This window comes from Pleurodeles waltl, chromosome 7 (assembly GCF_031143425.1).
Source record: "Pleurodeles waltl isolate 20211129_DDA chromosome 7, aPleWal1.hap1.20221129, whole genome shotgun sequence".
Classification (NCBI taxonomy): Eukaryota; Metazoa; Chordata; class Amphibia; order Caudata; family Salamandridae; genus Pleurodeles; species Pleurodeles waltl.
Window position 1 is genome coordinate 1,522,829,427 of NC_090446.1, and position 14,726 is coordinate 1,522,844,152.

The 14,726-nt window shown below is 48.7% G+C and overlaps 1 protein-coding gene across 2 annotated transcripts in view; it reads right to left on the minus strand.

The window, feature by feature from the left end:
* The window catches only part of LOC138246639 (guanylate-binding protein 1-like), a 219,203-nt gene that overhangs the window by 7,505 nt on the left and 196,972 nt on the right, over positions 1-14,726 (minus strand). For both annotated transcript variants that reach the window (XM_069201357.1, XM_069201358.1), the window contains 2 exons: positions 12,061-12,273; positions 6,859-6,961 (listed from right to left, as the gene is read on the minus strand). In XM_069201357.1, the coding sequence (XP_069057458.1) occupies positions 6,859-6,961; positions 12,061-12,273 (316 nt within the window). The remainder of the gene's footprint in view (positions 1-6,858; positions 6,962-12,060; positions 12,274-14,726) is intronic.

Sequence of the window (14,726 nt, forward strand, 5' to 3'; positions counted from 1 at the left end):
GGGACTCTGACCAGGTTCTGTTACCCAGAATCCTTTGCAAACCTCAAAATGTGGCCAAAAAAACACTTTTTCCTCTCATGTCTGTGACAGAAAGTTCTAGAATCAGAGAGGAGCCACAAATTTCATTCCACCCAGCGTTCCCCCAAGTCTCCCGATAAAAATGATACCTCAGTTTTGTGGGTAGGCCTACTGCTCGTGAAAGGAAATGCCCCAAAACACTATCTGGATACATCAAAATTATCAAATACAAAACTACCTGTTTTTGCGGGGGAGGGGGGGTACCTGTGTTTTTGGTCCTGGGCTCAGCAGCCATCTAGGGAAACCTACCAAACCCAGACATTTCTGAAAACTAGACACCTGAGGGAGTCCAGGGAGGTGTGACTTGCGTGGATCCCCCAATGTTTTCTTACACAGAATCCTCAGCAAACCTCAAATTTAGCTAAAAAAAATCAACATTTCCCCACATTTCTGTGTGGGATCACCGCACCGGGACAAATTTCATACCACCCAACGTTCCCCTCAGTCTCCCGGTAAAAATGATACCTCATTTGTGTAGGTGGGCCAAGTGCTTGTGACAGGGAAGAGCCAAAAACATGTCAAAATTGAGGGGGAACCAAAGCAGTTCCAAAAGGGCAGTTTGAAAAAAAAAAAAATTTAGGCTGACAAGTGCAGCAGAATTTTTATCGGTATAGATGAGACAATGCTGGGTGGTAGGAATTTTGTGGATTCCTGCAGATTCCGGAAGGTTCCATCACAAAAACATGGGAAAATGTATGATCTCCAGCAAATTCGGAGGTTTCCAGAGCATTGTGGGTAAAAAAATGGTGCGGTGAATGTGAAACACACCACCTTGGAATCACCCAGATGTTTAGTTTTCAGATGTGTCTAGGTCTTGTGGATATTTCTACATAGCAGCGTCCCAAAGTCAATAAAGTGCAGCCCTCACCATTCCAAGTGGGATGAATTTGAGAGTTAGCCAAGCTCTCATGGCCCAAATGTAAAACCAAAACCTAAAATAATCAAATGCCTTCTTGCTTGCTGTGGGATAAGATGTTTTAGAGTGCAGGGGAGAGCTGAAAGACTGTTACCCCCTTCAGTTGGGGTGAGGGCATAACCAGGTCCATACTGGTTGGTAGCCACCACCCCACTATATATATATATTTTTTTTTAATTCCCTGGCATCTAGTAGACTTTCTGCCCCCCGGGGTGTGGATCAGGGGTAATTGCCCCATCTGCCCACTGGTGGGCAGAACAACTTTGGCCCCATTTATTTGGGGTGAAGGTATGGCCATACCCCCACCCTCTTATTTTGGAAAAAGAAACTTCCCTGGTCTCTGGTGGGCTTTCTGCTCCCCTTTGGTGGTAGATGGTCCTTCCAAAATTATGGCCAACAGTAATGTGCCCCCATGGGGAGCGACCCTTACCCAAGGGGCTGCCCCCCTAAAGAAAACACACACATACCAATCCCTAGTGCCTAAGTGGTTTCTGCTCCCCCAGGGCAGATCGGCCTAATAGAAATACGTCGATCTGCCCCCAAGGGGAGCAGAAATTGCCAAAAATAAACTTGCCCCCCAGGGGAGCGACCCTTGCCTAAGGGGTCGCTCCCCACCTCTAAAAAAAAAAAAAAAAAAAAAAAAAAACCAAATGATCCTTGGCGCCTAGCGGTTTCTGCCCCCCCCAGGGGCAGATCGGCCTAATAACAATAGGCCGAAATGGCCTAAATTAAATCCCCCCCCCCAACGGGGAGCGACCCTTGCCCCCCTAAATGTTCATAGTGTGCTATTGTTGGCCATTTCGCCAAAGTGTGTAGGAAAAAGAAAAACAAGGGTGAATTTGTTGAAAGGGATAGTGAATCTTCAAGTGAGGAAGGCTAAACAGTTGGCAAAGATAGGTCAAGAAATGGGTCGTCAGTAAAATCATTGTCCTTTAAGAAGTGAAGAGGTGTTCATTGACACTCAATTGCAAATCTGAGGGACGAGGCGCTTGCAGCCTTTGAAGCACCTGAACGTACACAGCACAAAATGGCTAGGCTCCCTATTAGTACAGGTACATCCTGTAAAGTAAACCACTGGCATATTCCAGCCATGCTAGACTATATAAGTAATCACCATGCTACAACAGGATATGGGGTCAATCACAGGGTTGAGGCTGAGTGATCCTATATATGAGTGGTCCCATACCCCAATGACTATCTAAGATACGTAAATCAAAATCAAATCAAATCATAAACATTTATAAAGCGCGCTACTCACCCGTGCGGGTCTCAAGGCGCTAGGGGGACGGGGTTACTGCTGCTCGAAAAGCCAGGTCTTGAGTAGTCTCCGGAATGCGGAGTGGTCCTGGGTGGTCCTGAGGATGGTGGGGAGGGAGTTCCATGTCTTGGCCGCCAAGTAGGAGAAGGACTTCCCACCCGCCGTGGAGCGGCGGATGCAAGGGACGGCGGCGAGAGCGAGGCTGGTGGAGCGAAGAAGACGGGTGGGTGTGTAGAAGCTGAGGCGGCGGTTGAGGTATTCGGGTCCCTTGTTGTGGAGGGCTTTGTGTGCGTGGGTGAGGAGTCGGAAGGTGATCCTTTTGCTGATGGGAAGCCAGTGCAGGTGTCTCAAGTGGGCGGAGATGTGGCTGTTGCAGGGTATGTTGAGGATGAGGCGGGCGGAGGCGTTTTGAATTAGTTGCAGACGCTTCTGGAGTTTAGCGGTGGTTCCGGCATATAGGGTGTTGCCGTAGTCCAGGCGGCTTGTGACAAGGGCGTGGGTCACACTTTCTGGTGTTGGCGGGGATCCAACGGAAGATCTTTCGGAGCATGCGGAGGGTGAGGAAGCAGGAGGATGATACGGCGTTGACTTGTTTGGTCATGGTGAGAAGTGGGTCCAGGATGAAACCGAGGTTGCGTGCATGGTCTGAGGGGGTCGGTGCGATGCCAAGGGCCGTGGGCCACCAGGAGTCATCCCAGGAGGTCGGGGTGTTTCCGAGGATGAGGACTTCCGTTTTGTCTGAGTTCAGTTTCAGACGGCTGAGTTTCATCCAGTCTGCGACGCCTTTCATTCCATCTTGCAGGTTGGTCTTGGCGCTGGTGGGGTCCTTGGTGAGGGAAAGTATCAGCTGAGTGTCGTCGGCGTAGGAGGTGATGATGATGCTGTGTTTGCGTATGATGTCGGCGAGGGGGCTCATGTAGACATTGAAGAGAGTCGGGCTGAGCGAGGAGCCTTGTGGGACGCCGCAGATGATCTCGGTGGGATCTGAGCGGAAAGGTGGGAGGTAGACTCTTTGGGAGCGGTTAGAAAGGAAGGAGGTGATCCAGTCTAGGGCCTGTCCTTGGATCCCGGTGGAGCGGAGGCGGGTTATTAGGGTGCGGTGGCAGAGGAGGATGAGGGCGAATGTTTCTCCGTTGTCCATCAGGGTTCTGATGTCGTCTGTGACTGCGATGAGGGCGGTTTCTGTGCTGTGGTTGGCTCGGAATCCGGACTGAGAGGGGTCGAGAAGGTTGTTGTCTTCAAGGAAGTTGGTAAGCTGCTTGTTGACGGTCTTCTCTATGACTTTGGCAGAGAAGGGGAGCAGCGAGATGGGGCGGAAGTTCTTCAGGTCGCTTGGGTCCGCCGTAGGTTTCTTCAGTAGGGTGTTGACTTCAGCGTGTTTCCAGCTCTCGGGGAAGGTAGCAGACGAAAAGGAGCTGTTGATGATGGTCTGGAGGTGCGGGGCGATGAGGTCGTCGGCTTTGTTGAAGATGAAGTGTGGGCAGGGGCCCGAGGGGGCACCGGAGTGGATGGAGTTCATGGTGGCTTTGGTCTCTTCCGTGTTGATGTGGGTCCAGGTGTTGAGGGTGATGGCTGGGGTTTTGGGTTCTGTGGTGGTCGGCTGGGTCTGGTGTCCGAAGCGGTCGTGTAGGTCGGTGATCTTACGATGGAAGAAGGTGGCGAGGGAGTTACAAAGGTCTTGTGAGGGCGTGATGGCGTTGGGGTTGGAGAGCTCTTTGACGATGTTGAAGAGTTCTCTGCTGTTGTGGCTGTTTTTGTCTAGTCTGTCTGTGAAGAAATTTCTTTTGGCAGCGTGGATCAGTTGGTGGTGTTCGCGGGTAGCGTTCTTGAGGGCAGTCATGTTATCTGCGGTGTGGTCCTTACGCCAGGCTTTCTCGAGTGCGGCATTTTTTTTTTGATTCCTTAAGGGTGTCAGTGAACCAGAGAGGTTTTTTGGTGTTGGTCTGTCTTGGGAGGCGTCTGAGGGGAGCGAGGTTGTCTGCGCAGTTGGTGATCCAATTCGTGAGGCTGAGGGCTGCGTCGTTGGGGTCGGAGGAGAAGGTGGGTTGGTTGTCGATGAGAGTGGAGAGAAGCTGTTCTTCGGGGATTTTGTTCCACTGACGACATGGGTTGTGTGCGGAGGTGGCGAGTCTCGCGTCGGAAGGTGAAGTGGACACATCTGTGGTCGGTCCAGTGTAAAGCGGAGGAGTGGCTGAAGGATACGTGGTTGCTGGCGGAGAAGATGGGGTCGAGCGTGTGTCCGGCGATGTGGGTGGGGGTGTTCACCAGTTGCTTGAGACAGAGGTTGGCGAGATTGTCGAGCAGGGCGGTGGTGTTGGGATCGTTGTTCTGTTCCAGATGGAAGTTGAGGTCGCCGAGGAGGATGTAGTCCGGCGAGGCAAGGGCGTGCGGGAGATGAAGTCGGTGATAGAGTCGCTGAAGAGGGCGCGTGGTCCAGGGGGTCGGTAGATGAGAGTTCCTCTGAGGGTGGTCCTGGGATCTGTGTGGATCTGGAAGTGCAGGTGTTCGGCGGCGAGGGGGGTGTCTTCGGTGGAGGTGGTGACGTTGATGGAGTCCTTGAAGACGATGGTGATTCCTCCTCCTACTTGGTTGGTGCGGTCTTTCCTGGAAATCTTGTAGCCTTCGGGGATGGCTATGGCGATGTCGGGGGCCAAGGAGGCGTTCATCCAGGTCTCAGTGATGAAGGCGACGTCTGGTGCAGTGGAGTCCAGGAGGTCCCAAAGTTCAACGGCGTGCTTGTGGACAGAGCGTGCGTTGATCAGGATGCATTTGAGGTGGTTGATGGCGCGTGGGCTGGCGGACGTGGTGTTTTCATGGTGGAAGGTGAGTTTGCAGGTGTTACATACGAAGGGTCCATTTCGGGTTGGCTTGGAAGCAGGTGCTGGAGCGGGTTGAGGGCGTGGAGGGTGATGGGGTCGTAGCGGTGCTGCGGGGTTTGGGAGTGCTGAGGGCCAGGGGTCGTGGCGCTGGGCGCGGACAGGCACAGATGGGCTTGCCTTTGGCGCGCCCGCTGCGCGCGGCCACCATAAGAGGGAGGAGGGGGGGAGGGGTCAGCTGGGGGCGGGAGTGGGGCGACGAATGGGAGCAGGGGGGGCGAGCAGGAGGTGGCGGCGGTAAAGCGGAGGGAGGGGGGTCAGGTAGAGGGGAGAAAAGATAGGGGGGGTTAAAGGTGGCGGGGAGTTAGGAAGAAAGATAGAAAGATAGGAACATAGGGGGGTTACAGAGGTGGTGGCGAGTGAGGGAGAGAGATAGGAAGATAGGGGGGGTTACAGAGGTGGTGGCGAGTGAGGGAGAGAGATTGAAAGATAGGAAGATAGGGGAGGGGGGTTACCGAGGTGGTGGCGAGTGAGGAAGGTCAGAGAGAAGAGTCAGGAGCAGGAGGGCAGATGAGAGAAGAGCCAAGGAGAAGGTAAAGAAGAAGAGAAGCAGAAGAGAGAAGAGCCAAGAAGATGGTGAAGAAGAAGAGGAGCGAGGAGAGCCTAGAAGAAGGACAAAGAAGAAGAAAGCATACGCAGGTTGCGGTGCAGAAGAGATAGAAAGAAGCACAGATGAAGTACACAGAAGAAGAACACAGATGAAGACAGAAGAAAGAACACGCAGGACGGGGTGCAGGGAAGAAAGAAGAACACAGATGAAGAGCACAGAGGAAGATCAAAGATGAAGAAGGAAGCAAGAGAAGAGGTGAGTAGCGCGGGGCAGGGCGAGGGGCTGGGCGGGGGGGGGGTACTTACTGTGATTTCGCAGGACTTGCTTGGAGGTTTCAGGAGCCTGGGCTGGTGGAGCTGCAGCGGCAGGGGGAGCGGCCTACCCTAACGTAAGTAGCATATTCTTTCTGGTAAACTTACATCCGTGCCAAACAATCTAGTTTTGAGGTTAAGATTTTATTTTAATAGAATCTATAACCTGGAATCAAATGGAAAAGCATACTAAATAAAACAGAATGTTTGTAACTGGTTTACTACATCCTAACCATGTTCAATATGAGTTGTATATCGATGAGTAAAATAATAAAGTTGTTAAAAAACTAGAATGCCGTTGATGTAAAAAATGCTTGTGACAGGTTTTCAGATCCTCTACACCCAAACAAATCGAACAGTGGCAGGAAACAGTCTAATCAATAGTAGCACAATGGTTGGTGGATTGTGGGTAGCCACGCAATGTCTTCTGTCAGTCTCATTATGAAAACCCCATATTCAAAGCCCACAACCGTTAGGTTTCGAGGAAAATGTACATCAACAGTAGACAAAACATCCCCTTACCACAAGGTGCCAGTTCCAACTTCCTTACACTGCCAAACAACCATCCAATCACATCTAAAGGCAACACAATCATCACAATGACCAACAACCTTAGTGCACACCATCCCACACATGCACAAATAACCTAGTAACCACAAATACATCAAGGGCAGGGAACAATATCCCAACACGCACACACAGAATCAACCATCTCAAAACACAGAAACAACTGAAGAACCAGCACACAATTCACACCCTCTAACAGCCACGCTAACATGAGACTGAGGTTCACGGATACTGTTGTAAAGGCCACGGTTAGATGAATAGACCTCCCGGGGTACAAAAAGAAGCCAAACACACCACTTTACCTGCAGCCTCCTTTTCCTTTTCTTTTAGAGCACTGTCCATCTGGAGAACTGTTTGAGCTGTTGTCTCCTGTGACTTGAGGACCTCATGAAGGACCTGATCAGCCTGTGAAAGAGAACCGTAGTCAAGTGTGTGACATCTAGGGTCTAGCATGGAGGGATCTCTTAAGTGGACCACCAGGGAACCAGCAGGAAACAGAGAGAATACAAGCAGCAATAATGCAATAATGCTAAAACAAAGGATATTTGTAAGATGGCGATGCTGACACAGCAAGAAGCAAGGAGTAATATTGCAGTTTGAGAAATAAACAGCACTGATGTGTGTGATATCACTAACAATGGGGCCCAGCAAAAAGCATGATGCGTAATATGAGCAACTAAAAACATAAGAAGCGACCTCTGTAATGTGGGCAAGGCAGGCCTTAGTAAGGAAAGCAGCCTTTAATATGGCCAATCCACGACATAGCAAAGCACAATGTGTGCAGTATGGTTAATGCCCAATTGCAAAAAGACAAGTGATGGACGGAATGCTGAACAATGTCAAACATTCACCCCCAGTACAGAGATCCGGGCCTAAATCCATTGTTTTTTTGCTACCCATGCCATTCCAGTTTGGACCCAGCCATATGCAAATCAGTCTATGGAACAGTCCAGCCCGAACTGCCAGTCCAGGTCTTCCCTGGACTGGAAACAAGCATCCTGGGACCGGTTTTGGGGTATCACCCCTCCTCTGCCAGGCTAGCTTGACTCTAGTGGCATGGGGAGCACAGGACCCATGTCTGGGCATACCTGTTCCACTTAGGGTGACAATTGCAAAAATAACAAGTGATGGACGGAATGCTGAACAATGTCAAACATTCACCCCCAGTACAGAGATCTGGGGCTAAATCCATTGTTTTTTTTCTGCCCATGCCATTCCAGTTTGGACCCAGCCATATGCAAATAAGTATTGACCCTGTTCCCCATGAGAACAGTCCAGCTTGAACTGCCAGCCCAGGTATGGTCAATGCATGGCATCCCAAGGACAGGCGCTTGGAATATGGATAGCTAAAATCTTGCCTCAAAAAGTTTAAATCTTGCCTACTACTGAGCTTTCTTATTCTCAACTTTAATAAAACAGCAAGTTACTCTTAAGTGCCATCGGTGATCGCAAAGTTCATTTTAACATCCGTTGAAGAAACTAAAGCTACTTCTCACTCCAAAATACGTTCAGAACAACTGTTGAACCTCTTGCAAATTTTCCTATCACTACGGAAATACCATCCTCATACGCTACCCAATATGTACTGGGTTCCTGCAGAGCAGTACTGCGCCCAGCTTCCAAACTCACCCAATGCTCTACTAAATATGACCCACATCACCTTGGCCCTGAAAGAACTTCACCGGCTACCAGTGGAGGCTAAAATCAATTACATACTAGCTTCCTCACCCAAAAGGTTCTTCACACCCAGAACAGGGATGGAAAGTAAATCATCCTTATGGCACAAATACCACAGCATTAAATAAGGAAAGCTCTGGAGCAATCCTTACTTAATGCACAGACAAAAACACAGAACGACTCATTCGGGGACATGGTAACAACTAAAAAAGTTACAACTCCATATGTTCCTTAATGATCAATCACCGTGTTACTGCCACTTTTGTGGGCCTTGCTGTCCACCACCACACAAACATTTCCCCACATCCACGCCTTTTTGTTCCTCTCTGCTTCTAGCTTCCCATTCTGCTCCACATCCTATAGTTACAGCTGCTAACTGTAGTTTCCAGTAATTCAAATTTTCCTTGTTTGATGTGTGGCACCCAGCAAAACAAATAAGCACACAGCAAGAAAAACAATGTGTAATACTAGAGGACCAAAACATAATAAGGTGTAAAAAAAAAAACATCCTGGTCCTAGGGGTGAAGCAATGAGTGAGAAACAAATCCAAAAAGTAGGTGACAGGAACAGCTTTATGAGTTGAAACCACCCATGGAGGGAACTGCCTAACAACTGATGTGGGACACAACTCTTAGGACACAGAAGTCTACATGCATTTTCCAACACAGGAAGTTCCACCCAGGAACTGAGCAGTCTCATGTAGCAGGCGTCCCAGAGTAATCTCAGTAATGCAGATGATCCCAGCGTAGCAAAGAGCCATCTCTGTAGTAGGCGCTGTCTCGGAAACTCAGAATGGCAACCTGGGCTAACACAGGAGTTTGGAGGTACAATACCTGCAACATGAAGGGATTTCCTTGTCCTGGGGTGAGCAAGGTGGGACTGATTTAATATGAGGGACAAGGGGCAAAGCCAAGGACACTCCGTGCGGAATGGATCTGGCGGATGGTCCACAGAGGCGCATGTGACCATGTGTGGGACGCGCATGTGACACCGGTGCTCGGTTCAATGGATCTAGGCATGAACAGGTACTTTCCGATAGCTGTACAGGGGAGGTTCCTCTTTAACAAGTTGATAACTGGCTTCATTTAAAAGAGAGGACATAAGTTTAGTTTAGAAGGGAGGACGGTTAACACCTTCCATCAGCAGGGATTACACTGCCTCCTTCGGAGGGAGGGCGGGGGCAAAGAGTGGAGGGAGGAAGGATGGGGAACAAAGGAAGGAAGATAGAAAGGAAGGGAAGAAAAGCGGAAAGAGGGACGAAAGGAAGGTAGGAAGATAGGAAAGAAAGACTGGGAAGGAAAGAAGGACGAAAGATAGGGAAGGAATGAAGGAAGGATAGGGAAGGAAGGAAGGAGAGAGAACATCTTCCATGAGCAGGCATTATACCGGCCTCTTTAGGAAGGGAGGGAGGAAGGAAAGAAGGAAAGATAGGTAAGAAACATAGGGAAGGAAGAAGGATAGAGAGAACATCTTCCATAAGCAAGGATTATACTGGCCTCCTTGGAAGGGAGGAAGGGATGGAGGGAGAAAGGAAGGATAGGAAAAAAGATAGGGAAGAAAGAAAGAAAAATAGGGAAGAAAGGAGGAAAGAGGGAAGAAAGGAAGTAAGATAGGAAGGAAGGGAAAAATAGAGGAAAGAGGGAAGAAAGGAAGGTAGGAAGATAGGAAAGAAAAACAGGGAAGGGAAGAAGGAAGGAAGATAGGGAAGGAATGATAGGTAAGAAAGATAGGGAAGAAAGGAAGGAAGGAAGATGATAGGGAAGGAAAGAAGGAAGGAAGATAGGGAAAGAATGAGGGAAGGAAGGATAGATAACATCTTCCATGAGCAGGCATTATACTGGCCTCTTTAGGAAGGGGGGAGAGAGGAAGGAAAGAAGGAAGGAAAGGGAAGAAACATTGGGAAGGAAGGAAGAATAGAGAGAACATCTTCCATGAGCCTCCTTGGAACCGAGGGAGGTATGGAGGGAGGGAGGAAGGAAGGATAGGAAGAAAGATAGGGGCGGAAGATAGGGAAGGAAGGAATGAAGAAAGGGAAGAAAGGAGGAAAGACAGTGAAGATAGGAAGGAAGGGAAGAAAAGGGAAAAAGGGACGAAAGTAAGGTAGGAAGATAGGAATGAAGTCTGGGAAGAAAAGAAGGAAGGAAGATAGGGAAGGAATGAAGAAAGGACAGGGAAGAAACATAGGGAAGAAACATAGGGAAGGAAGGAAAGATAGATAACATCTTCCATGAGCAGGCATTATACCGGCCTCTTTAGGAAGGGAGGGAGGAAGGAAGGAAAGAAGGAACGATAGGGAAGAAACATAGGAAAGGATAGAGAGAACATCTTCCATGAGCAGGGATTATACTGGCCTCCTTGGAAGGGAGGGAGGGAAGGAAGGAGGGAGGAACGAAGGATAGGAAGAAAGATAGGGAAGAAAGGAAGGAAGATAGTGAAGAAAGGAAGGACCATAGTGAAGAAAGGAAGGACAATAGTGAAGAAAGATAGGGAAGGAAGGCTAGATAAGATAGATAGATAGCCAGATAGATAATTAGACAGATAGATAGATAGATAGATAGATAGATAGATAGATAGATAGATAGATAGATAGATAACATCTCCCATGAGTAGGGATTACACTGGCCTCCTTGGGAAGGGAAATGGTGGCTGCCTATGGAGGGAAGTATAGTATTCGCCTTGGGAAGGGGTAGCAGTGGTTTCCTTCATAAGGAAGGATATATTAGATAGATAGATAGATAGATAGATAGATAGATAGATAGATAGATAGATAAATAGACAGACAGACAGGAAATGGTGGCTGCCTATGGAGGGAAGTATAGAATCTGCCTTGGGAAGGGGTGGCAGTGGTTTCCTTCAGAAGGAAGGATATATTAGATAGATAGATAGATAGATAGATAGATAGATAGATAGATAGATAGATAGATAGATAGATAGATAGATAGATAGATAGATAGATAGATAGATAGATAGATAAATAGACAGACAGACAGGAAATGGTGGCTGCCTATGGAGGGAAGTATAGCATCTGCCTTGGGAATGGGTGGCAGTGTTTTCCTTCAGAAGGAAGGATAATATTCTCCTGGAGACGAGATGATAGTATTCTCCTTGAGAAGGGGATAAAGAACTTCCTTTGGAAGGAAGGACAACATCTTCAGGAGGAAGCCCTCCCTGGCAAGGGTGGACACTGCTCTGATGTGGAGTGAAGTTCCTTAAGAAGTGATGATAGTGGCTTCCTTGGAAAGAGGGGAGCGAGGTGCCCCCTGGAAGGATGGATAATGATCTTCTTTAGAAGGGTCTACAGCTGCTTACTGGGAAGGGGGTCAGTGGCTTCATTTGGATAAAAGGAATAACATTGTACTGATCGGAGACGGCAGCACTTATGTATGCAGGGTGGGCAATGGCTAGGATGGGACTAATAACTAAACAGCAACATGCTGCTAAGTCAAACACAGTTTTGTAGTCCTGTGATCTCACTCTCAGTATCTGCAGTCATCAGAGTACAATTTACAGCATAAATGATTTTATTTCAGAGAGGCTCGGGTTGACGCCTTTAATTTTAGGGACGTGTGAGAAACACCAGGTGCAGGAAGATTGCTGTTCAGTGAGAGAGATACAGAGACTCCTTATAGATTCTTCACAGGCACAGACTCTGTGCTCTGGACACAATACTTATCTTTTGCGGTCACAGTGCTTACCAAAGCACAAAAAGTGCCTAAAGTAGTGGTCACTGTCAGTCATGTTTTGTGGCCAAAAAGTGCTCCTGTGGACAGATGTAGCAGGCTAAGTCACACAGTTGACAATAATCTCCAGACCAGACTCTCTCGTACCTTGAGCCCTTTGCTGGGTGTGAAGTTGTACGCCTCCACCATCTGCTTCTGAGCCTCCATGAAGAGCTGATAACCTCCAGGTTTGGCAAAAGCCCCCTTTGACACCATCTCCTCTAGGGTCTCCTTGTCTTCCAGCAGCAGGGCCAGGCATCGGTCGGAGGAGGCTTGGTCGTTACGCTGTTGGAAATCCTTGCACTTAGCTTCTACTTGATCCTAGGAGAGGGTTGGGAAGGAGGAAGAAGTGAGCTGAACACAAACAGATATCACCTTGTAAAGCAGGATGCAGAAAGTGCTTATGCTGATTTTGAGAATAATGGTGGCCAACACTGACCCCCACTCTGCGTCACACACACAGCTTTAATTTTAGTCTCACATCACTATGAAAATAAAGTATGGGAATGTAGAAATGAAGTAATTTCAGAAAAAAATCCAATCCCTCTATTGCCTTCATTCGCAACCTAAAACCCAGGACCAGGTCTAATCTTGCACCAAGATGGCAGAAGATCAAAAAAAAAAAAAAAGAAACAACAGCCTACTACAACGCTTCTGTTATTCAAAACACCACAGTTAAATTCAACTTGCCTCGACCCAAACTGGATTCCAATTTCACTGGATAAGAAAATGTGTTACTTACCTATAACTGCAGTTATAGTATTAGCATCTTTCATAGATACTTGAATTATTCCCGTTCAAAGTGGGAGTCCAACTGTACCTGAGGAAAACAGAATGTAAGAAACACAATAGGTATAATGGCTGTAGGCCCTCAGTTTACTAGCCTATCCATGTCCTTTTTAAAAAAAGGACCGATCAGGCGCCAGCTCCCTCTAGAATACGTACACACATGCAGATCTTACACTTTATATCTAATAGTAGAAACTTACAGAAACATTTCTAGTGTAACACAATAGGACTAGACAGTAATGTGCGCATTTTGTGTGAGTACAAATTCTCTATTAAGAGAGGCTCACCTTATTGGAATAGATGACAGAGGACTGCTTGTCGTGCGGCTGCGTCCCTTCTATGTGTTGATTGGAGGCAGTAGTGCTGCATGAAAGAATGGGTGCTCCTCCAAGTCATAGCACAGCATATTTGTTCCAGTGGAATTCCTGCGAACAGAGCAGCAGAGGTGGATACTGCCTTTGTCGTGTGCGCCTTAGCTTGTCGTATTAGGGGTTTGCCTGCTTTGGAATGGCAAAACTGGATGGTTGCTGAAAGCCATCTTGGTATTTTTGCTTTTGTTACTGCAGTCCCTTGTCGTCCTGGTGCATAGAACAGAAACCGCTGATAAGTCTTGCAAATATGCTTGGTACATTGGAGGTAGAATTTGAGACATCTCTTAATGTCCAAGGAATGGAGAGATCTTTCCGCTGGTGTGGTTGGATTGGGCAAAAAACATGCAAGAATTATCGGTTCCTTGAGATGGAATTGAGAGGGAACTTTCGGAATTGATTTTGGATTTGTTCTGAGAAGGACAAACTCCTCTGTAAAGCGTAGGAAAGGCTCTTGTGTAGTGAAAGTTTGACTCTCCCTAACCCTTCTGGTGGACGTGATAGCAAGCAAGAAAGCCACCTTCCATGTGAGGAACTTCAGTTCAGCTTTATGCATAGGCTCAAAAGAAGATTTCATTAATTGTGTGAGGACAACGTTAAGATGCCATTCCGGGGAAAGGGGGAGCCATCAATGGAGGAAACGTCCTGAACAAACCCTTAATGAACTGTTTAATTAGTTGTGAGAAACAAAGTGGTATTGTGTCTCTCAATCGCCTATACATGGAAACTGCTGCTAAGTGTACCTTTACTGAAGAATGGACGAAGCAAGATTTTGCTAGCAATAGCAGATATGGCAAGATCTGTTCTGGAGAGGCGTCACATGGGTGTAAGTTATTTTTCTGGCACCAGGAACAGAATTGTTTTCATTTGATTCTGTATGTTTTATTTGTGCTATCCTCTCTAGCTTTGGATATTATGGCGGTCATTCTGACCCTGGCGGTCAAAGACCGCCAGGGCGGAGGACCGCGGGAGCACCGCCGACAGGCCGGCGGTGCTCCAATGGGGATTCCGACCGCGGCGGTAAAGCCGCGGTCGGACCGGCAACACTGGCGGGCTCCCGCCAGTGTACCGCCGCCCCATTGAATCCTCCAAGGCGGCGCAGCTTGCTGCGCCGCCGAGGGGATTCCGACCCCCCCTACCGCCATCCAGATCCCGGCGGTCCGACCGCCGGGATCCGGATGGCGGTAGGGGGGGTCGCGGGGCCCCTGGGGGCCCCTGCAGTGCCCATGCCACTGGCATGGGCATTGCAGGGGCCCCCGTAAGAGGGCCCCTAAATGTATTTCACTGTCTGCTGCGCAGACAGTGAAATACGCGACGGGTGCAACTGCACCCGTCGCACAGCTTCCACTCCGCCGGCTCGATTCCGAGCCGGCTTCATCGTGGAAGCCTCTTTCCCGCTGGGCTGGCGGGCGGCCTGAAGGCGACCGCCCGCCAGCCCAGCGGGAAAGTCAGAATTACCGCCGCGGTCTTTCGACCGCGGAACGGTAACCTGACGGCGGGACTTTGGCGGGCGGCCTCCGCCGCCCGCCAAGGTCAGAATGAGGGCCTATGTCTCTGCATCCTTGAGTGATGTTCAGATTACTAAATTCATAGAATTAAGGAGCCAGGAGTGTAAAT